This window comes from Podarcis bocagei (assembly GCF_964188305.1).
Source record: "Podarcis bocagei genome assembly, chromosome: 6".
In the NCBI taxonomy this organism is placed as follows: Eukaryota; Metazoa; Chordata; class Lepidosauria; order Squamata; family Lacertidae; genus Podarcis; species Podarcis bocagei.
Window position 1 is genome coordinate 75,085,479 of NC_138130.1, and position 22,389 is coordinate 75,107,867.

General features: G+C 40.6%; 1 protein-coding gene across 4 annotated transcripts in view; it reads left to right on the plus strand.

The window, feature by feature from the left end:
• The window catches only part of BOC (BOC cell adhesion associated, oncogene regulated), a 68,974-nt gene that overhangs the window by 14,409 nt on the left and 32,176 nt on the right, over window positions 1–22,389 (plus strand). For all 4 annotated transcript variants that reach the window (XM_081198935.1, XM_081198936.1, XM_081198934.1 and 1 more), the window contains exons 2-3: window positions 20,260–20,440; window positions 21,535–21,813. In XM_081198935.1, coding sequence (XP_081055061.1) covers window positions 20,356–20,440; window positions 21,535–21,813 — 364 coding nt within the window. In that variant the 5' untranslated portion in view covers window positions 20,260–20,355. The remainder of the gene's footprint in view (window positions 1–20,259; window positions 20,441–21,534; window positions 21,814–22,389) is intronic.

A 22,389-nucleotide genomic window follows, 5' to 3' on the forward strand; every position in this document is an offset into this window, starting at 1 on the left:
CAACCATGGTGGAGCACAAAAATATATAGTTTGGTGCACAAACAACCCCCTTAATGGATAGTCAGATTCCATTATAAAGTCAGTGCTATTTCTTTCCAAGTTCTGGAGCTCTTGCAAGTAGGCTTAGATAGGGTGTTACAAATGAAAAACAAATAATGATGTTACATTAAAAAAAAAAACTTAGCTGGTCAACCCTGCTTTATGATTTGGGGTACTAAAGGCCATGAAAAGCACCTCAAGTTTAGGCTGAGAAAGTTTAGAAGGGTAGAAAAGGTAACTGAAGTACCCATGTAAATAATTCTTGGTAAAAAAAGGGTTTGGGTTTTTTTAAACAGAAAAACCTTGAGGAAAGTCTTGAGGAAAGAGAAGGTGGAGTTTGGGCAAACATCCAAAATGAAAACCATCTTTCAAGGAGGATAGAATTTCTTGACCAAATCCCCAGTGCAAGAACTGTAACGATCAAAGGAATAGTTTCACCCTTCATCTTTGAGTTAGATTCCTCCTTTGCAGAACTGATGGTGAGAAGACCTCATTGACCTTCTTCCCCAGTCCTTTTGGGTGGGATCTTTGCTGCTCCCAAAGTGTTTCCCCTTGCAGTGACTCCTCCTTGGATACTTCCTTTTTTCCAGTGTGATGTGCATAACAGCTGTCTGGATCACAAACAATTGCTGTTTCACTGTTCTGTTTCTCTAGGGTTGACATTAGAGAAATAAGGTGATAACCATGCAGCATTTTACTCATTTAAAATCTGTAGGAATTATTTTTTTAATGTTCAAATGCTCTCAATTTCAACATGGAGAACATGGATCACTCATCCTATTAATATAGTAAAAGGTCCTAGGTGGTACCTTAGGCTGCAGTTAGTGTGATTGTTTTCACTCTTTCAACCCTGGGATCCATCGCAAACACCAATCTGTAACATGAAGTCCACTTTCAATGTTTTATCTTGTTTGTTACTCTTCCTTTTATTCTATCTGACTGTTTACATTTGTGCTGCTTGCTTTCTTACACTCACTGATTCATCCAAAGGAGGTTGTGGTACTGCAGTTACAACTTACCTTAATGCCAACCAGTTGAAGACTAAAGTACAGAATATTCAAGGAATGAGAATGCACAACCACACATCACTAATTCTCAAAGACCTGGACAGCCTTGACTGATATTGATAAGAAAAGTACATGACAAATGGAGGCTGTAGATGGCTTGCCTCAATTTAGTTGTTCTTGTTATTATTATTTATTTCATTATTATACCGCTTTATATTTTAAAGAAAAAACTCAAAGCGGTTTAAAGCATCAAATGAAACAATCCAGAATAAAACTTGGCAGAAGAAAGTCAGATAGAAAGAATGCATTCAAGGAAACATAATTAACAAAAATTAAACTTTTATCTTGAAAGATTTCAAAACAAAACATTACCAAGAAGATCAAGCACAGGATGTGCATTTAAGGCAGCAAGAACAAATTATCTTAACATTTCGAGATAAAACATTACTCAAGGAAGTCAAATGTAAAATGCGCATTTGAAACAGCATTATCAGCAAGAGTATTATCTTAAGCAGAGGACATATCTGTTGCTGTTGCTGCCAATCCTGCCAATGGCGGTTCATGGCAGCCAGCGGCTGTGGAAGCTCAGGCTCGATGACCTGGGTCTGCACTAAGAGACAGCCAAGAGACAGTTCTGTCTGCGAGCAGCATGTTTTGCCTGTGAAGTGCCTCTAATTCTGCTGCTTGGAGAGGGGAGGAAGAGTACCCGGAGAGTTGGCTTCTTCTGATGACTCCTGATTCATCCTGGGTTTGTGGGAAACTCAACCCTCTTGTTTTCAGCCACAGGAATGATCCTCTGAGACAGTTGTCTGTGTTCCTGGCTCTTGGGTGTGGGGCAGGATGTGTGCCAGTTCTGCTCTGTTCTTGGATGACAGTGGCTAGAAGTAGGATGCAAATAAGGAGAAGCAGAACAGAGGCGGGATGGTGGTGGAGTGAGAATTGTAAGCTGCTGAATTCTAGCTGTAGGGGAAGGAAGGATCATATGGGCAACGGCTGGTCTCTTGTGGCCTCTTTGATCCTGGCTTCAAGACAATCTGAGATCTTCTGAGCAAAATCTCTCCTCTCTGTTATTTCCAACTTCTTTCTATAGGATATTCAGCATACAGTAACCTCTTCTCCTTCCTTTGTTTCCCCTCCCCTCTCTTCTCTCCTCATACAAGCTTCTTCTCCCCTCCCTCCCTTTAAATCTTCTTGGCAGAAGTTGAAACACACAATGAGCTTGGACCAAGATGAAACTAGTTGTGGAGTGTGTTGGGCAATGAGATTCATTTGTTCTGAACCTTGAGGAGAGAAGGCGGGTAAAGGAAAAGGAGGAAAGAGAGATGACCCTCCCCAGATTGGGCCCAGTGCCAAAAATGTGTTTTACTTGGAAAAAGAAAGTTTTGACGTTATCCTGGAGTTAACTCTTTCGCCACCCGTAATAAAAGGACCATTTGACAGAGCAGCAGACATCTTACTGCCCTCCTAAGGGCCCTATAATAAACTCTGACTTAACTGTTGTACCACATTAGTTAGGATTGCCATACTTATTTTGATAGGCCAAAACCTTTAGGAGTACTGTACTTAGCAACTAGCAGCCATCATCAAGGATACTGACAGCAAGTGGCATCCCTCAACTGAAGAGAAATGTGCATTTCTTTTTCAGAGAAACAGTTATGATTGTCACCATCTTTAAAAAGTCAGAGTTCTTCAATTAGAGATGAAATATCTGCTCTATGTTCCCTTCTTTACCACAGGCAACATGTTATTATGATCGCCTTTTAAATCAGTTCCTTTTCACTGCAATACCTCTAACCCTCCTCATTTGTACCATGAGGAAAATGTTATGCCTTGCTTCACAGAATGTAGGAAGTTTGAGCTGACTATTGCTGTTTAGACAGATATTTTCATACCGTGACATGAACGGGATTGACAAGAGCCTTGCTTTTTCACTGCCAAGTAGCTGTTTTAATTGAAAAAAGGGGATTGCGGGGGTGAGGTGAGAGGAAAGAGGAAGAAAGATGATTAACACAGAAATGTTGTTGCTTGCAGCAACTGAATAATCACAGCAGCTGGCATTGGATTATGGCTTGCAATTTGTATACTTTGAGTCATCACAAGGGCTTGATAAATTTTCTCCAGATGAGAGGAAAATGAATGTGGTGAAAGAGATGGTAGTGAGGACATCCATTTTCTCAGGAAAAAAGTCTATAGGAAGACAGCCTCATATCTGGATTCTAGGCCTCGTAGAGCTACCCAATTCAGCCTATTTCTTATTAGTCATTCACATTAACCTGGTGTGCACATCACATTAAGCCATAGTTACAATAAACCAAGGTTTAACGTGAACAAAAGGTATGCTGGTGCATGCTTTTGAAATTAGGAGCCTTCTGAAATTCCCCACCCTGATCCTGCTGCATGGTCTGGCTTGCTGTGTTGTCCAAACCCAGGCTCCTTGTTTGTGTCTCTCCGTGCTGTGAGCAGTAAGCCAAAAACAAACCTTGGCTTCTGTGAGTGGTTTGTTTGTAGAGAAACAAACCACAAACCCAGGTTCAGATAACATGACAAGACAGACCATAGCTTCTTTCCGCAGCAGGAGCCAAAGTGGAGCAAAGTGCCTACAATTTCAACTCATTCATGTTAAACCATAGTTTATTTTAACAGTGATTTAATGTGACATGTGACCCAGGCCACTGTGTTGAGGGAATAACGTGGCAAAGTGCATAAGTACAGCACTGGATTGTTGTTTTAATTCATGCATATTGACTAGGTGGTAGCAGTTGGGTGATAGGCTTTTGCTTTGAGCCCCACCTCCTGAGTTGGGTCATTGGCTTAAGACAAATTTGGCAAGCATAGTGACACATGAGCTTCTCCTAAGTACTGTTATAGCACCCGCATCAGCAGGATTTCTAGGTAATGGGAGTTAATCACACAAACAATGCTCTGTATTTTGTTGGCCACCAGATATCTTGTTTGTCTCCATTTGTTTTTTTCAGGTTTTTTTTGCCATTACTGTACTATTTTGCAGTAGGTAGACAACACTGATGCCTGAGGGCTCATTTTATGTCAGTATTATATCACAGTTGGTCTTCATTACAAGATATGTAGTTCAGTTGCACTGCTATAACTAGATTAGATTCGCTGCTGCCACAATAAATGCCAAGACCTCAATCCTCAAATTCGATAGCATATTCCACTGAAATCAACAGGACATGATCATGGAGTGAATGTGCTTAGGGATGGTGTTTAAATTTAAACTAGGCCTCTTGTTCGTTTGACAAACATTTTCTCTTGGGTCTGTGATTTTGAGCTGGTTTATTTGATATATCCCTGTAAAATTATCCTGCTGTTTTTGTCTATACCAGCCTCTTACCACACTGCTTTGGTATGGTTGCTCCTTCCCTTAACCACAGTATTTTGTGTACACTGTAAATTGCTTTGTTTCCATTGTAAAAAGTAAACTGATCTGTCCTCCATTTCTTTGGTGCTATTGGACCTTCAGAGTACTAACACTTTGAATTCTGGAGATTAGCCAGTTGATTTTTTATTTTTTGAGAGAGAGAGAGAGAGAGTAAATAGTTTTACAAATAGTAAATCTGTAACAGCACAATCCTGTACATATCTACTCAGAAGCAAGGCCCATTGAGTTTAATGGGGCTTACTCCCAGGTAAGTAGGGATACAGGATTGCATCCTGTCTCGGAAGTAGTTAATTCTTTAGTCTGCTTGTTAGCATCCACTATAATATAGATATAGATATGGATATAGATATGGTAGGAATTATTGTCACTGATTAATGTCACCAATTCAACAAGACTATGTGTGAAATTCAGGTTGTCTTCTCTGTTCTGAGAAATAATGTACCAGGTTGATTTTTTCCATTATGACTCTCTTCTTTCTTAACCGTAATCTTATTTTGTAAACTAAGTACAGTATAACTCTTAGGGTTCCAGAATCATACCAGGACTTGGATCACTCTTGATCCACAGTGCAGTTATTTTAATCTAAAACATCACTTCTAGTTTTGAACCCATAGAGGTATGAAGCTATTCATGAAAGGGTTTTTGGTGTATATGCTGGCGATTTCCCTGAAAATAATACTTGGGTAGATGTTCTAGCAGAGAAGAATTTTTTATACTAAGCCTAAGATTAGGTAGAACTAATCTGGTTTTGCAGCTATCCGAAAACACATCTGCAAATCTTTTGAGGAAGATTGGTCAGAATTATGGTTAGGGGTGGAAACCACATGGAACCAAGCCACCCCACAATGTTTCTACCCTGAACCTTGGAAAATACATTGGAATGGGGGAAGGTGGAGTTCAGAGGGAGTGCAAGTTGACACATAGATTTTTCTTTTTTTAATGGTGGGAGACCCTTCTGGATCAGAATTACCACTTCTCTGACTCTTCTTCCTGTGCTCTGCTTTCTGAAAGCTGCATATATAATGTTTCAGACATATAGTAAAGGCAGGCTATATTGCAGCCAACAATGGCCTTTGCGGTGAGGAATAGCTTTGGACTGCTTGGGAAAACTTGATTCTAGCCTTGAAGATAAAAAGTAGATAATTGTGTTTTTAAATTAAGATGTGGGCATCAACTGAAACAGTAAAATGACTTGGAAGCAGGACAAAGGATTTGAGTTCATTGGGAGCTGAATGCATTGTTCTTTCTATTTTATACATATGTTTTTTTCTGACTGGTGTATAATTCCAACTGTCTTCCTTGCTCTTTTCTTCCTATTCCTTATTCCTTTTGTAAACAGAGCATACCAAATCCAGCTTCATTGCTGGCTATGCTCCACGTGTTTGTTTTCTGTACACGTGCTGCTCTTGCCAACTCTGTTGGGCTTTGGCTGTTGAGAGGAGGAAGGCAGGATGGAGGGGTGGCAGAGTGACATGAGAGCAGGCTGCTGCTTTACAAATTCATATTTGTTTAAAGCTTAAAGGCTGCTTGAGAGAACTTTTGGAGTGAGGAGAAAGTAGAAGGGTGGGAATGGCGAAGAGGAGAATGTAAACTGTGTCAGCAGTAGCAAACTTTCCAGCTGGGGCCTGCTCCTGTTGCCTGCGTGAAGACAAGTACTTTTAAAGATCTTAAATCTCAGATACATTGGTACCTCAGGTTACAAAAGCTTCAGGTTACATACACTTCAAGTTACAGACTCCGCTAACCCAGAAATACTAACTTGGGTTAAGAACTTTGCTTCAGGATGAGAACGAAAATCGGGCTCCGGCGGCACGGCAGCAGCAGGAGGCCCCATTAGCTAAAGTGGTGCTTCAGCTTAAGAACAGTTTCAGGTTAAGAACAGACCTCCGGAACGAATTAAGTACTTAACCTGAGGTACCACTGTATAGCACAAGTGGGGATGTCCTTGCCTACAATACAGCTTTTTAAGGTACAGTGGTGCCCCGCAAGACGAACGCTTCGCAAGACAAAAAACTCGCTAGACGAAAGGTTTTTCTGTTTTCGATTTGCCTCGCAAGACGAATTTCCCTATGGGTTTGCTTCGCAAGACGAAAACGTCTCGCGACTTTGTTAAACCGTTAAAACCGTGCTTCGCAAGACGAAAAATTCGCTAGACGGCAAAACTTGCGGAACGAATTAATTTCGTCTTGCGAGGCACCACTGTACTAGCCAACTAGTTTGCCTAAGCAGGGCATCCCCTGGCCTGCACCATATATGCACACCCACCCACACCAATTTCCTGTTTTTCTTTTCCAACTGATAAGCGGCATTCAGTGGTTTCTGTGCATGCTCAGAAATGTTAACATGGTCAGAAAGCTTACATCTCATTTTGCAAGGCATGGGATACCCGGCACTCTGTTCTTGGACAATGGGCCACAATACGCCTCAGGAGAATTCAGAGTTATGCATTACATAGGAATTCCAGCGCAAGGCACTATTCCATGGATACTCACAGAACAATGGGAAAGCAGAATCAGCAGTAAAGACAGCCAAAGCAAACAAGACCGCAGGGGATCCTTACCTGGCTTGATTGGAATCACAGAAACACACCCTTTCAAGGAATGAACAGTAGCCCAGTTCAAAGACTGATGGGAAGGAGGATGGAGACATTGCTGCCCTTGGGGGACTATTTGCTACAACCCCAGGGGAAATGGTGAGACAGTACACTTGGATTCCACAAAAGGAATGAGCTAAACAAGCAAAGTACAATGCACAAAACAAAGACAATGTATCACCTGGAACAATTGCACAGGCATGAAGCGGGAAGCTGGTACAACAACCAGCCCACCTGGATGACTATGGTGAAGGCTCCATCCACTGTGGTGTATTTGCTAGCAGCAACCTGTTGGCCAAACCAACTGATTAAGTTAATTGTCTGCTTTAACAAAGATGTAAATACATGTATAGAGTTCAGAAGTAAAGCTAGCAATAGCAGAGGGAGGAGTCTGAAGGAGAAACCGGAAGTGGGGAAGTACAGATAGGTGGAGATGGCAAGGAGAGAGCATCATGCTCTGTAACTGTTTTGTATGAAACTATTTTAATGAAGTACACAGTTATATGGGGAGTTGCTCCTTTGATTGCACAAACAGTGACACCTTAAGAAGCTCTAACTTGTTCTAGATGCTCTGTAAATATATGGGGATTTAGTTTTCTTTCACCAGAAGGTGAAATGTTAAATTATCTGTCTCCACTGCTCAGTGGCCAAGAGATTATGGGCTATTATGAGATTTCAGGGAAACAGAAGAGCCAACCTGTTCCAACTTGCTCTTATGGTTTTCTGAGCTAAAACAACTACTCAGCTTGTTTATGGTGCTCAGGTTTGGGAACTGGCTGTACTTCTTCAATAGACAGTATCCAGAATAAATATTTAAGATCACGTTTGTGCTGCTTTCTCTCCCAGTGTCATTTCTGAGGCTAGAAAACAGGTTTAAGTTCCTTGGAATGTAAAATCCAGAGGCTGCTTCTTAATTATTGGTTTAGGCTCACCAGAATGAATATTTCTAATGTAGCACATTTATGTTTTAGGGGATAGCCAATTAGGAACCAGCGCATAAATCCTTGATCTGTGACAGAGGAGCACATTCAATAGGGTGGGGTTTTCTTACTCTTATTCATTATGGCCTCAGATGGAGCTCACATTACAGTTAGATTGGCTGGTAGATATAGAACATCAACATTATTTGTCCTATGTTGAGGGAGCCAAGATTTCCCATTGGTATATGAAAATGTTTAGTTGTGCTTGACATAGCTTAGTCAGTAGAGCATGAGACTCTTAATCTCAGGGTCATGGGTTTGAGCCTCACATTGGGCAAAAGATTCCTTCATTGCAGGGGGTTGAATTAGATGACCCTTGGGGTCCCTTCCAACTCTACAGTTCCATGATTCTATGATCTCCTGTGATCTAATTACTAGGTATTGTAATGGCTAATGGCTAAGTAATAAATTTGAATCTGACCAGGGCCCCTAGAGGTTCATAGTTTGTAAGCAGAAAGGCTGAAAGGCTGCTCTCAGGCAGATTTGAGCAAAGCAGATGATTTCATCCTGGAGTATAGGGTGTTCAGGTCAAAAAGCAAGGCAATAATTGAAGAGATGCTTAAGTGGAGATTATCAATAAGACTTCCAGGCTGGGCAGGAAAAGTTAGGGATTCAGAGAGGGCCTGAATCTCAGTTCAGCAAAGTTTAAAGTTCACACAAGACTGAAAGCTGAGAAGATCCAAGTCGCTAAATGGTGAGGAGAGGCATATTGTTGAACTCGATGGATCACTGGATGTTCGCATCTCTGTCTCCAAGTGCAGTTTTTGGTTTGATTGGAGTATGTGTATGTTCCTACTCTAACCAGCTTTCATGGCAGCACAGGAAATAGAGAGCTCATGCTTGTTCCCCAAAGACCAAGGTTTGAAGCCTACAACATCTGATGTTATGCTGCTTCTATAAATAGCAACATTTGTCCACTCCAATGAACTAAGCCCCACATTAAAATGAACGTGCACTTAGTGTGATTACAGTCTTAATTAATTTGCAAATTATAGTCTCAATTAATTTGATATTCCCACATGTTCTTTCTTGCAATTGCACATAATTAAGCAATACACTTGCCTTATAGCTCAAGATTGCATTTGAGATTGGCTTTGCAGGAAAAATCCTATAGAGTATCTAACATAATTAAAATGAAGGTAATTGTGCCTTAATTTTTTTTATTTTAGGGAGTGCTTAATTTCATCATCACCATTTTATTTGCGACCTTTCCATAGTTAAAACCATGCACAAAGTGACTTACAATATGAAAAAGGTACATAATTAAAGAATAGCCATAGACAATAAGTAAAACACATCAAAAAGTACACAAAATTGAACAACTTCCACATAAATCCTAAGAGCTTAATAACAGCAACATCCCCTGTTAAACAATGCCCAAGCCCAGTTTTCGAAGCTGGATTTAGTCAGGGCCCAGCCCTCCCAGGCCAGGTGGGAAAAGGCTAGCAAGGCAGGGAGCAAGTCATTCAGAACTCACAGCCAAGATGGTCAAAGCTTACACCAAAGTCTATTGAAATTACAATAACTTGAAAGAATAACTTAAATTGTATGTCAAGAGTAAAGTTCCTCCAGATGTAATAACCATGAAAAAACCCCTGCTTTATATAAAGACATTTTTGTTTTAGGAGCATATTATGATGTCTCACAATGCCACGAAACTAGTGATGCTAAAAATAGCAATTACAGTTGCCCGTTCGAATTCCCAGGCAGTCATTATGTGTGCTAAAGTTATGGAGGTTTTGCCAAGGATTAATGAAGTCATGGAACTTGAGATAGCTGGAAGTAATTTCTACAATATTTCATCCAAATGTTATAGGAATTTTAATTTAATGAAGAGAAAATAGAATAGGCTATTACTTAAGATCCAATTATCGTGTGTGTGTTTTTTTAAAAAAATCCTTTGTTACAGCAACATAATTCCATATTAGCTAGCAAGTTATGGCTCAGTATTCAGAGGGTCACTTTGACAATTTGGTTGCCCATAAGTGGGATGTGCCACAACTTGTTGTAGTGCAGAGTACTCCTGTTCATTGTTCCAGTCATACTGATACTCCATTCCCTTCTGTCTGGTTTTCCATCCCGTTTCCAGCATTCATTCAGTATTTCCTCACCACTGAGCATACTCGGCCATCATTGGGCAGTTGTGGGGTTGTTTTCCCTTATACTTCTGCAGACCTCAGCTTTTCTTCCAACTACTATTGATACCGCTCTTGTACATGGAAGATGCCATTTTGGATTCATAAAGATCCACACTCCAGAGATTGAGTTCTCCATAAGTACATACAGGGTATTGGTATATAACCCAAGCTAAGTGATGCTACTATTGTGCCAAGTCCATGATAAGAAAAACTAAACCGAATAATGAAAATGTCAGTATAAACAAACTATGGACACAATCTACCCACTTGCAGCCACCAATTCATGGAAAGATTGGCAGTGTTTGTCCTCTGAATGTGAATAGGCTTATCTGAAGCATTTTGAACACAAGAAGAGCCTGCTGGATCAGAACAAAGGCTTGTCAAGTCCAGTATCCTGTTCTCACAGTCGCCAACCAGATGCCTGTGGAAAACCAGCAAACTATGTGAGCAAAGAATATTCTTCCTTCCTGTATTGGGAACAGATTTCCCATATCTGTTTCCCATATCTCTTTCAGCCCTTCCTCTTGTCCAGGTGAAAGTTTCTTGGGCACCATGTACACCAGTGGAGGTTAAGGGGACATGACACCTCTATTTGTCTTGTGAAATGCCATCTTTGATGTATTTCCACAATCCATTTTGTTTTGTATCTGACGCATAGAGGTTACTATTAGTAAGCCACTCCTAGCTGATAGAGGAGGTCAACGTTGGAGAGAAGTTGATTTCTGAAAGTGAAAAAGCCTTGGTGGACATACTAGACTGAGGAAACAAGAATAGATAGCAATTACAAATATGACAGATATTCATTGTCTGTAGAAATGAGGAGATACTAATTGCTGAAACACAGAAGGTAACTAGAACTACTGTCTGCATTGTATTTGTCTCAGCAACATAAACATTCCTGACAGGTGGTATTATATAAGAAAAATTGAACTTATCAAAACAACCCCAAAGGAGGAAACAGATTGATTCCCGTCGTAGAGAAGTCCCACCATGTTGCGGACACGATTGCAATGGTAGGGACTGGACAGCATAGGAGGTGTGCTAGCATATGTTGCTAAACTCATGAAATGCAAAAGCACCATAAATGGCAATCTTAAGGTGTTGGAATTCATCTACTTCACTGGCCAAAGGAGGAATAAACTTGAGCTTGGTACTTTCTGATATATAGGCAGGCTCTTTATGAACAAGTAACCAGTACACCCACACACAGAGTGACCTGGTTGACAAGTAGGCTTTATTACCAGTTTATGTAATCAGCAGCAGCAAAGCTTTGCTGGACATTATCACGTCAGGCTTCCAAGTGTGGCACGTATATGGGATCTTTGTAAAAGCTCACTGTACCTAGAAAAATGCATGTAAGGGGGAAGGCTAGGCTGCATGGTTTGATTATCTGCATGGTTTGATGAACTGTCTGCTATTCTAATCACCTCATAAACACCGTAGTATGCAATAGAAGAAACTGAAACAGAAGAATTGCAATTTGGCTTCGATGGTTCCTCCAGCGCTGAAGCTGTGTGAATTGAGGGCCATAATGTTTGCATTGTGCAGTGAAAACGTAAGCATGCTGAATCAGAAGTAAGCCCTGTTTTTGTTTTTATTACTTATTTTGTTTTGTTTTTTATTGCAATTTTATGCTGTGAACTGCACTGAGATCTGCGGGTATAGGGTGGTATACAAATTGTGGTGATGATGATGATGATAAGTGGTGCTTACTTCTTAGGACTACTTACTACTTAGTAAGTTTGTAGTACTTATTACTACTTAGTGTTACTTACTACACAGTAAGTTTACTTAGGATTGCAGCTTTCATGCTGAATAGTACTAAATTTTGGAATTAATTAGATTTTTAAATTAATACATACAACATTTTCCTAAATCTACACACAAACACAACTATACACATATGTATGTCATACCTGCTAAGAGAGACTATGGCTCACTGATAGAGCACATGCTTTGTATTTAGAATCCCTTATTTCAATCCCTTGTGTTAGGAAAGGCAAAACTCCAAGAGACACTGCTAGTAGAGCAGACCATACTGGGCTAGATGGATGGGCAAACAGTCTGATGGTGTTAGGCAACTTCCTAGATTCCTATCCAGTCACAAAAGTTTTCTAGATATACTGTACTGTACTTGCTGGCATTTGTAACCAAAAATACATTGAGACATAGAAACATTAATGTTGCACTTAACAATAGTGAGAGAGACCTAGTCCTTCCTCTGGCATGCACAGAGGGTTGGGGGCAGGAGGGTTCAGTGCAACTACAAATTATTGCCATCAAGTAAGCCAGGACAAATTTGTGGACCTCTGTCTTCAGGTCAAGTTTTTCATGCAGTCAGGAATCACATCCAAACTACAACAAGTACAGTATCTCTCTTTATAATATTTAGTCAACACATGCCGGGATTTGGTTGGTGATCTGACAACCCATTTGGTTTTCTGAGCCACCTTCGATACAGGTCTGGTGATAGTAAAACTAGTTGTCTTGGGAGCTAAAGTAATTTCTAGACTATCCCAGGTTGTTCTATAATCTGTGGATATTGGAGGGATGAAATGAAGACACAGCAAAAGAGAGGAAGGATGCAGATGTTTAACTTTCCACCAGGGGTCCTCCTGGCTGGAATGGTTTGTTTACATGTAGAAAGGTTTAAAGTCCTCTTAAATGCCTTCCTTTCTAGATGATGCTACCTATTTTTTTTACAAAGTCCTACATTTACTTACTCGTATTTAATTTTAATCCCACCTTTCCTCAAAATTTTTACCTTCATCTTAGATTTATGGCTAACAAAAATCCTTTCAGGCTAGATATTCAGAAATGAGACTTAAACTTCTTTGTTGGACAAGATAACATACAGAAGACTAGTAATGAAGGTGTTTTCATGCTATTGTATTATGAAAACTGATAATCCACTTCTGTTCGTATACTGTAGATCACTAAATGTTGCACTGGAGGCACAATGACGTGATTTTTGTTATTGTTGCTATGGAATGACTTCATTGTAGCTTGAAAGAACTGACATTTTACCATGGTAAAAGGGATGTGTGAATTGGCCTTCTAATTTATTAGTACTGATACTACGCAGCGTTCCCTTAGTGCTTGATACCACACATTCCATGCTTGGAACACAGGGTGAATATTGTCTTACCTTATTTACAATATTCTGGTTATTTAAACACTCTCTTTACAATAATAGAACAAAAATCTTGAGTTTGCAAATAGGAAAAAAGCAGTGATTTACTGTTTTAGGGGATTAGTGTTCTCAGTTTTGTTGAAAGTTATTGTGGACATAGAAGGCCAGTTTTTGTTAAGCTGCTGCTAGAAATCTGGTAAGAGTTAAAGAGCTAAGAATTACGAGATATGACAGCATTATGTAATTATTTATAGTTTATCATCCCTTATGTAAGTGCTTGCGGGTTATGTATTCTCACTTGTGTCATTAACATGTTCATTAGTTAGAGGTGGAAAGAGTGAGAGAGCCATTAGAGAAGAATTGTAGTTAAGATTTCATTTGCGGTATGGAGCTGTGGCAGGAAGTGCTTGGGTTGCAGAAAGCATTATTAATAAAAAGAAACATATTTGCATTTTATTGCAAATCCAGCCCCTTTGAGTGGAGAGAGAAAAGGTTAGCCATCTTCTTCAGCTCTGAATTGGTTTTCAGTGCCTGCTTCTGATAGCTTTTATCTTCTGGAGTAATTTCCTTGACCATTCTAGTTCCCGGCGCAGTTTACCTTTATCGTGGATATATACCACAGTCTTAATTTGTAAGCTCATTATAACATACTTCCATGTGGCAAGGAGAGTTTTACCACATTTTGGGGCTTCACCAGAAAGCAAGGGCTTCAGAGAACTGATAAAATCCTGCTCACCATTTGACTGGATACTGCGGCATTTCCTGTGGATTCGTACCTAATTCTAGTAAACTACCACTCGCTAAATGGTAATCTGTATTCACCTTTCATCCAAGTTTGCAACATTCCTGCAAAGGGCAAAGATTCCTATGGTGAAAAGGGACTCCCGCCGCCTTTGCGCACAGGTATTTGCACGAAGAGGAGACATTGTGGACATCTTGACAGCTGGCCCACGGCATGCTTATTAGTTGCTCCTTTACTGTCCACTCCACTTCCTCATCTTCCCAGCCATCTTTCTTCCCTTCTGCAAGCGCCAAACCCTGTCCCTTCACTGAGCCCCAGCCTCTCCAGATTAGAGCTCTCCAGGGACCTTGTCTTTTGAAAAGAGGAAAGAAAGGGAAAAAAGGGAGGGGAAAAGAAAGAAAGAGAGGGAACAGAAGAATGAAAACAGACCCAAGGGGCAATAGTCCCTCGAGCCATCTCACTGCATTACAATGAATATGGACTCTATTAAGCTCCGTTCTGCCTGTTAGCGTTTCCCAGGGCAACACAGCTCCCATATGGCAAGCATGCAGCAGATTAGCGTAGGCCTCTAGGCCTCATTGAAGACCTGAGGCTTGACTGGCAGTTGAACTCCCTCCCCCCTTCTCCTCACACTTGACACTGCCTGTGTTTATCTAAAGCGGGGTGGGGGGGTGCATTTGGAAGGTTATTGTCCGGGGCAATGAGAGATAGGAGAGGGAATAACTGAGCCAAGCTGGGAAGGAAGAAGGAACATGGGAGGGAGTGGGGCTGGCTGGCCAAAAGAGGGAAAGAGGGAGGTGAGAAGGGAGCAAAAGGAGATAGGAAGGAGGGAAGGTTGGAAGGGGGATGGCAAAACACTTCATAAATATTCAGGAAGGATGCTGAATAGGGAGAGGAGAAATAAAGCAGATGGAATTCATGTTAAAGAACAGCCACAATCACCCTCCAAAAACAAGAAAAGAAAAGAGAACTGCTTTAAAGGAGCATAGGGAACGACGTTTATCCAATTAGCAGGGTTGTCAAATTGAATTTATACAGAATTGAAGGGGGGGGGAGAGGAGTGAAAATTAAGTGTGTGGGGTTGGGTGGGGGGAGAAATATATAGAAGAAAGGAAGTGCATCTCCCCCCCTTCCCACTCTAGTAAGGAGATTTTATCCTTTATAGGGCTAAGGCAGTTTCCAGAGTGTGTGGAAGGCGGGCAACGCAAGGGGTAAACTGACTATTCCATTTTATTGTGATGTTCTCACTTTGGATAAGAGGGTAGAAAGAAGTAACAGAAATGAAGCATGATGCAAGAACGCCAGCATTGCTTTTGATTAAGGCCGCTTTGTACCTGAGAATGCTATGAATTTGGGACTGGGATATTAAGTATATTAGATTATCAGTGGAAGTCCCCTATCATACACAATTGTGATAGGCAATTGTCACTTTAGCTGGTGACATTGGTTTCTGGGTTGCAAGAGAGAGTTCACGTGCCATAATTCCTTCAGTCCTTAGTCTATAGGCAAGGGTCTCAGTGGTAGAGTTGCATGATGGTTCTAAATGCTTTCAGTGGCAGTCGATTGATAACTGTCTAATTTTCTTGTAGACTACCAAAAGAGCTAGGGAAGATTTGATGATATGAATGTATGTGTGTTAATAATGATCTACTGACTAACATTGAAACAGAATTTTTCTGCTTTTTATCACTTGGTCAAATGGGCAACCTAATCTGTAAGTAGCCACATTAATCTGTTGCAACAAAATCAACAAAGACCCTTGTGACATGTTAAAGACTAACAAATGTCATCATTGCATAAGCATTTGTGGGCTTCATCATGAAAGCTAATGCCTTAATAAAATGTGTTAAGCCTTTAAAGTGATACAAAACTCTTGGCAGTTTATTCTCATAGAAATGTATGTCTTTGATTTGTGATTGTGCAATACAGTACAGTAGGTATGAAGACCTGGGAAAAATAAGAGTTTCCACCTGTTGTTTTTTTTAACACCTGAGCTTTCACATCTCATTCTTCCCCTCCTTCATCGTTACTTTTTACATTTTGTCCTACAATACCCACCAAATTCAAGAATCGTTAACAATAGCAGCATGCACTCGTGGTCTTATCTGTAAAGCAGAGAAAACCCCAAAATTATATTTTTATTCAAAAGTCAGTTATGTGAAAGAATACAGCAAGACCTATTCATTGAACTCTTACTGAGAAACAGCTATTGTCAAAAGACCTATTTTGGGTGTTCTTAGTCATGCAATTATAGTTCCGTGAGGAGTGTCAGTGGGCCACGCTAGATGGCTCTGACCCTACTGTTGTGTCCCCTTCATCACCTTCCACACATTGGAGGGTGGGGGAAACTGAATTGGGGAGGCTGCTCTATGTGTTTAGGCTCACTCCATGATTCAGAACTCTGCTTGGGCAGATGCTCTATACCAGACCGTCCCTCTTCAGTGTGTGGAAGATGGTTAGGGGATCATGATGGAGGGGCAGGGCCAGCAAGTGTTGTCCCACTTTCCCTCTCAGCAGTAATTGCAGAAGGGAGAACACCTGAATAGGGCTTAAGTTTCGGGGAGTTATCTAAGTGTCATAAACCTTGAGCTTTCACTAAGAAGGATTCACATTGTACTACTCACAAGCTGTGCACACACCATGCCTTTAAAGCACATTTAAGGTGTGTTTCCCCTCCCCCAAAGAATCATGGGAACTATAATTTGTTAAGGGTGCTGGAAACTATAACTCTATGTAGCGTAAAACTACAATTCTCAGGATTCTCATGGGGGGGGGGCAAATGTGCTTCAAAGGTATGGTGTGTATGCAGCCGCAGTCTCACCTCTATAGGAGAAACCATAAGTAGCAATTCAACAGCTGGTCTTAATGTGGTCAGTTAATGAGCTATTCCATAAGTATTTGTGTCACTATTCTGTGTGGGCTTACTTGACCTATGGTCATGACCTATTGTTCTTAACATATATGGAAATGTATGTGTTACTGAGATCGATGAGCTAAATTTTTTTCAAATACTGTACATTATTTTGTTCTTTTAAAAAATTGCCCCCTGCTTTCCCCCTTCACAAATGAGTTGCTCAAAGCAGCATAGAAGAAAGCATAAAAGTAATAGTGATCCAACCATTAAAACAAAAAATGAAATTAAGCCTGTAATCTTAGTTGACTTGCAAGTGACCTACTATAAATCTTGTCTTGCAGGTAATTGCTTATCTTCATTACCATGAGCAATGATGCAGACTAATTGTTTTGTATACCTGTAGACAAAACTAATCCATGCAAACAAAAAATAATTAGAGATTACTATATTCAGATCAAGAGGGAAGCCTAAAATGTCCATTTTATGAGGTCTGATGTTCACAACATTTAAATTGTGTATTTAGCTTGGCTTTCCTGTTTCTAAAATCAGTCTTCAAGAGTGGCATATCTAGGGCTGATGTTATAAACTGGTCTGCCACCTCAGATTCCTTGTAAATGTCACCAAAGTGGAGAAGATTAATGGATTGGTTTACATCCTTGGCCTGCACTTTTTTTTAAGCTTTCTTTTCTATCGTTTTTCAGCCCTCAGAAATGGGCTGAGAGCACATGACTAATTGTGGGCATGCCTTCTCTGCAGCATCCTGCTGCTGGCTCGCCTCTATGACAAGAATGGGACATCATTTCTGGTTGGGTTTTTTATCAATCCAGCCCAATACATGGTCAGTATGGAACATAGTTCAACTTTGTAAATAGATTCTCTTTGGTACCTGACAACAGGAGCAAAAGTGGCAGAGTCAAGACTGTCTTGTTTGGCAGCCCATTTAAAACCTAGACTTTCCTAATGGAAGTGTTGCAATGTCTGCTTATTTTCCTGCATGATAAAATACATAACTCGTGCACTCTTCCCTTACATCTTTTCTCAGCTTAAGTAGTGCAAAGGCGAGCAAGATATTAACAGTTAAAAGGAGTAGTCATTCTTCTTCCCCCATGCCGTAGCCTTGAAGTGTTTCTTTATTTGTTTCTGTCTAAATTGTACCTGTGACTAAGCAGGGGCAAAAACTGAAAAGTACAGACTCTTGGTTGTGTTTTATGCAGTGGGATCCTATCCTTATTTACTCATAGGTTCAGTGGGAATTACTACCAAATCACTTCTCATAGCATCACAGGCCAGTTCACTCAGCTTGTAGAACTTTGATACGTCAATCCCTTTGACTGAAGACCTGGCAGAATTGCAGTTGCCCTTAGACAGGAAACCACCTTACAGGCTTTGACAATTCTGCCTGCCTGTCTGAGTTCCCTTTTCATTTCTCCTTTCCCCAAACACCTTCTCCCTTCCCCCATTGTCCTTCATCCATTCCTCAAGTTGCAGCAAAAGGCTTGCTCATGCCCAGCAGCTGAAACACGGGCTGTTTTTCATTTAGGACCCTCCTCATAAATTTCAGATGGTGTGGTAGTAACAAGAATTGCTTGGCTGGCCCTTATTTAAGCAGCAGGGGGTCTGGAGCTGCAGGCAGCATTTCCTCAATAAAACCTTCAGATTCTAATCAACAAACACCTCTATAGCTGCCAATGTTACTATTCTAGGACCCCCTCAATCTTCCTTTGTCTCTTCCTCCATCCCTCTTCTTGTTCTCAGCAGTGTATACAGATTTTTCCACATATACACACTTTTGAGCAGCATGGGGATAGGTAACGCTGATGATATTAGCTTTTACACCTCATGCATCTGATTCTCTCCCTCCTTAATCTCTGCCAATAGTGTAATCGTTGATTTAATGAAAGTGACTTCCATGCCCCCAGTCCACGGACAGGAAATTGTTTTTAACCTGAAGGGAAATAATTTATAAAAACAAAGTTCTTACTTTTCATTTCCTCTAATCCATTGTCCCTGTTGCACCTTTACTGGTGGGATAATGAAGGATGCAGTCCAGTCAAAGTTGAGAATTTTAAATTGACTGAATTCCATTGATTGAATGGAAGAGTGAAGCATGGGCTTATATCTCTTCCCTTGGAGTTAAAAATGACTTTAAAATGCTTTACTTTGACAGTACCATGCTCAAAGTAAAGTCTAAATCTAATTTGACACTGCCTTTGAAGTCAGTGGGGTGAGGATTCTAGCCTGAGTCTGGATGCATTTATATTGGTCTGGTTTTATTTTATTTTTAAATTCCTTACTGCGGTATGTGAGCACTGTGTCTATATAGTATCTGGTGTATCCTTGTGTGACAATTTTCTGTGTCTCCTATTTTTTACCATAATTTTCCCCAAAAAAGCTTTTCTTTTCCTGTTTTTTTCCTCTGTATTGTATCTGTTTGTATTAAGAAGAGCCCAGGGGCTGAGGAAATCTATTCATTTGTCTTTCTGTTTAAACCAAAATATTTTTTATAACCACAGCCAAGTAAAGAGGTAACAGAACTTGGCAAACAAACTATTTAAGCTGCACTTGATTGGACGTGTTCTTATTTTATGTCCTAAAAATATCCGTAATAGCACATTAGTTCACTGCGATGTTTCATTTGTGGTGGATAGAGTTTATACAATGGGAGCTAAGCAGGACTGTGCTGTTCACATATTAATTTTACTACAAATGAAAGATCCACTGCAAGGGAATGTGTGGTGGTGGTGAAAAACAGTCATATTGATCACTACCATGAATGCAATGTGAACAGTGCTTATGTTCTTCCACTGAATGCTTAAGTACAGTTGCATCTTGGTACATTGACAATCCATAGGCTTCTATGTGCTTAGTTTACATGAATTTGCTGTTCGAAGAGGCAATTACTGCTGCTAACTTCAAGTAACCAATAGTCCACTTGTTTAAATACTCATCATTTTTATCATACACTGCTATTTGCAGTATAATTGTGGCAGCTTTCTTGACCCTCTGGCTACGAGACCTTCTGGATCTTGTACTGAACCATTTATTGATTTGCCGACATCAGAGAAGATAAATGTGCATTGCGTTGCATTCATGTTTATGACTTCCTCTTGTAAACAGTCCTTGCAAAAGAGGCGATAAGATCTGAACCACCTAGTTTCTTCACCTCAAGCTGCCTTCATGGCAAGATGGAATGCCGCCTTCACTTATTAGGGTTAAGAGGCACAACTATCCATGTTTGCCTTTAAATTTGTGATTCCATCCTCTGAGGACTAAATGCTGACTCTGGGTGTTGATGTGCGTCAAAAAAAACTACCAGTATTCTCTTGACTCTTGACTAACCTACTATTTTATCTCTTATCTCCCTGTCATCCAGGGCACCTCACAAAGCTGAATTTCCACCCTTAAGTCCTCTGGGGCAGCTTATGGGAACTTCACTTGGCATCTTTTGCTCCAGACTCCTCTGCATGGGATGGCCATGATATCAGAGGGGGAAAGACCAATGACTGCTATCATCTGTTTGCTCTTGGCATCTGCTGGTTGCATTGCAAATTTGGGTGAGTGTCCCCCCCCCCCCATTTCCCCCTAATAAATGTTTAGGGAAGCTTTTAATGTTTGATGTATTACAGTATTTTAATATTTTTTTGGAAGCCACCCAGAGTGGCTGGGGAAGCCCAGCCAGATGGGCGGGGTATAAATTATTATTATTATTATTATTATTATTATTATTATTATTATTATTATTATTATTAAGCTGCTGCATTTTCAAGGACTCAACTTTATTTCCATTTTGCTTATGGGATTGGTCCTACTTCTCAACTTTCAAATGCTGCCCTCCCTTTAATCTTTTTCTGTAGCCTTATTTTCAGCCACTTAGGACTGCTTTCAAATCCCAAGTCAACATTTGAGAATCATTGCTGAGTCATGAAATTTGCTGCTCACCTGGAGTGAGTAGCAATTGCCTATGGGTGAGCAGCCAAATGGCAAACTCACCTAATTCCAGAAGTGGTATACCTCTAACCATGAAGTGATGGGAACAAAATAACAGAAGAGGCCTTTCTTGCTTTATGAGATTTCCAGGGCTACGGTATATCCCTGTTAAAAACAGAATGTTGTCCTTTGATCTGATTCAGCAAGACAGTTCTTACATTCCACTCTGTACTGCTTTTTTACTTAGTCACCATAGGACAGTACTTTGCTTCTCTCACTATGGAAGCAGAGTATTACAAATGTTCTCTATGTGTACTGTCTCTCTTGAAGTAGAGGGCAGGACAGAGAGAGAGAAGGCAGCTAGAGTAGTGCATGATGGAACATGCCTTTAACTACATATAAAGCCACATTAACTCAGCATGGTGCCCTTGTTGAGAATGAAGATCTATATCCCTAAAGTGAAGTCTCAACAGTTGAATGTGATGTATTCTTATGGTCTTACTAATAAGTAACCAACCACCAAATGCCAATAGCCTTCAACCTGTGGTATCATCTTGTTCTATTTTTATTGAATTCTGTTCAGAATGGTTAATGCATGACAAGCCTAAACAATGTGAATGTGATTAGAATGTAGATAGCTGGTACCTACAGTGTTAGTAGATCTGCCTCCCTTTTGTAAGCCAGTGTTCATGAGGATTTCTCAACTGTCCTCCTTTTTCAGGTCAATCTCGTCAGGTCACCGTGCAGCCTGCTTCTGTGGTCCAGAAGTATGGTGGCTTGGTCAGCTTGAGGTGTGGGGTCGAGCCCTTGACTGTAAATGTGTCCTGGAGACTAAACGGAAAGGAGCTGCTTCACTCAGATGACATCCTGGGGATCCATATTGATCAGAGATTGCTTACCGTGGCTTCCTTAAACAACGACACAGTGGGCCGGTACCAGTGCATAGCCCGTGTGCCTGAAGGTGTTGTTGCCAGTGTTCCAGCCATGGTAACATTAGCTAGTGAGTAGCTTCGCTTCTTTTCCTCAATGTACAACACATTGTCTTTAGTTGCCTGATTCAGTGTTAATCAGATGATCTAAGCATCCTTCATTCTCAGACATAGGATATATTTTGGATGTGAATGCTGGCCTCATGCTGGATTAACACTGTTACACATATGCTTCACAACAAGCCTCATTTTGGAGTGAAGAAGAGTGCCTTGTACTTGTCTGACCTCACACAGGCACTCCCACAAATAGGACTAAGTAGGATACTCAGATTGGGATGCTGGCATTGTTTAAGAGTCAAGAGTTCTAACATGGCAAGCCCACAAAGTAAATGCTATTATGTGTATGAGTCATAGGACAGAACTGCCTAGTAACCTGTCTTGACTAGTATCAGGAGGGTTCCCTCTTCAGGGCACCACAGGGCATGGAGGGAAATAGAGAAAGGAGATATGCCTCTAAAAGATTGAAGGAGATACATTTGTGCAAAACAGGGGCTGGTTTTGTTTCAAAGCCAAGAATTATTGGCTTGTCATCAAGATATTAATCAGAAGTGAAATGTTTAGGTTGGGCCGGGTTAGAAAAGGAGAAT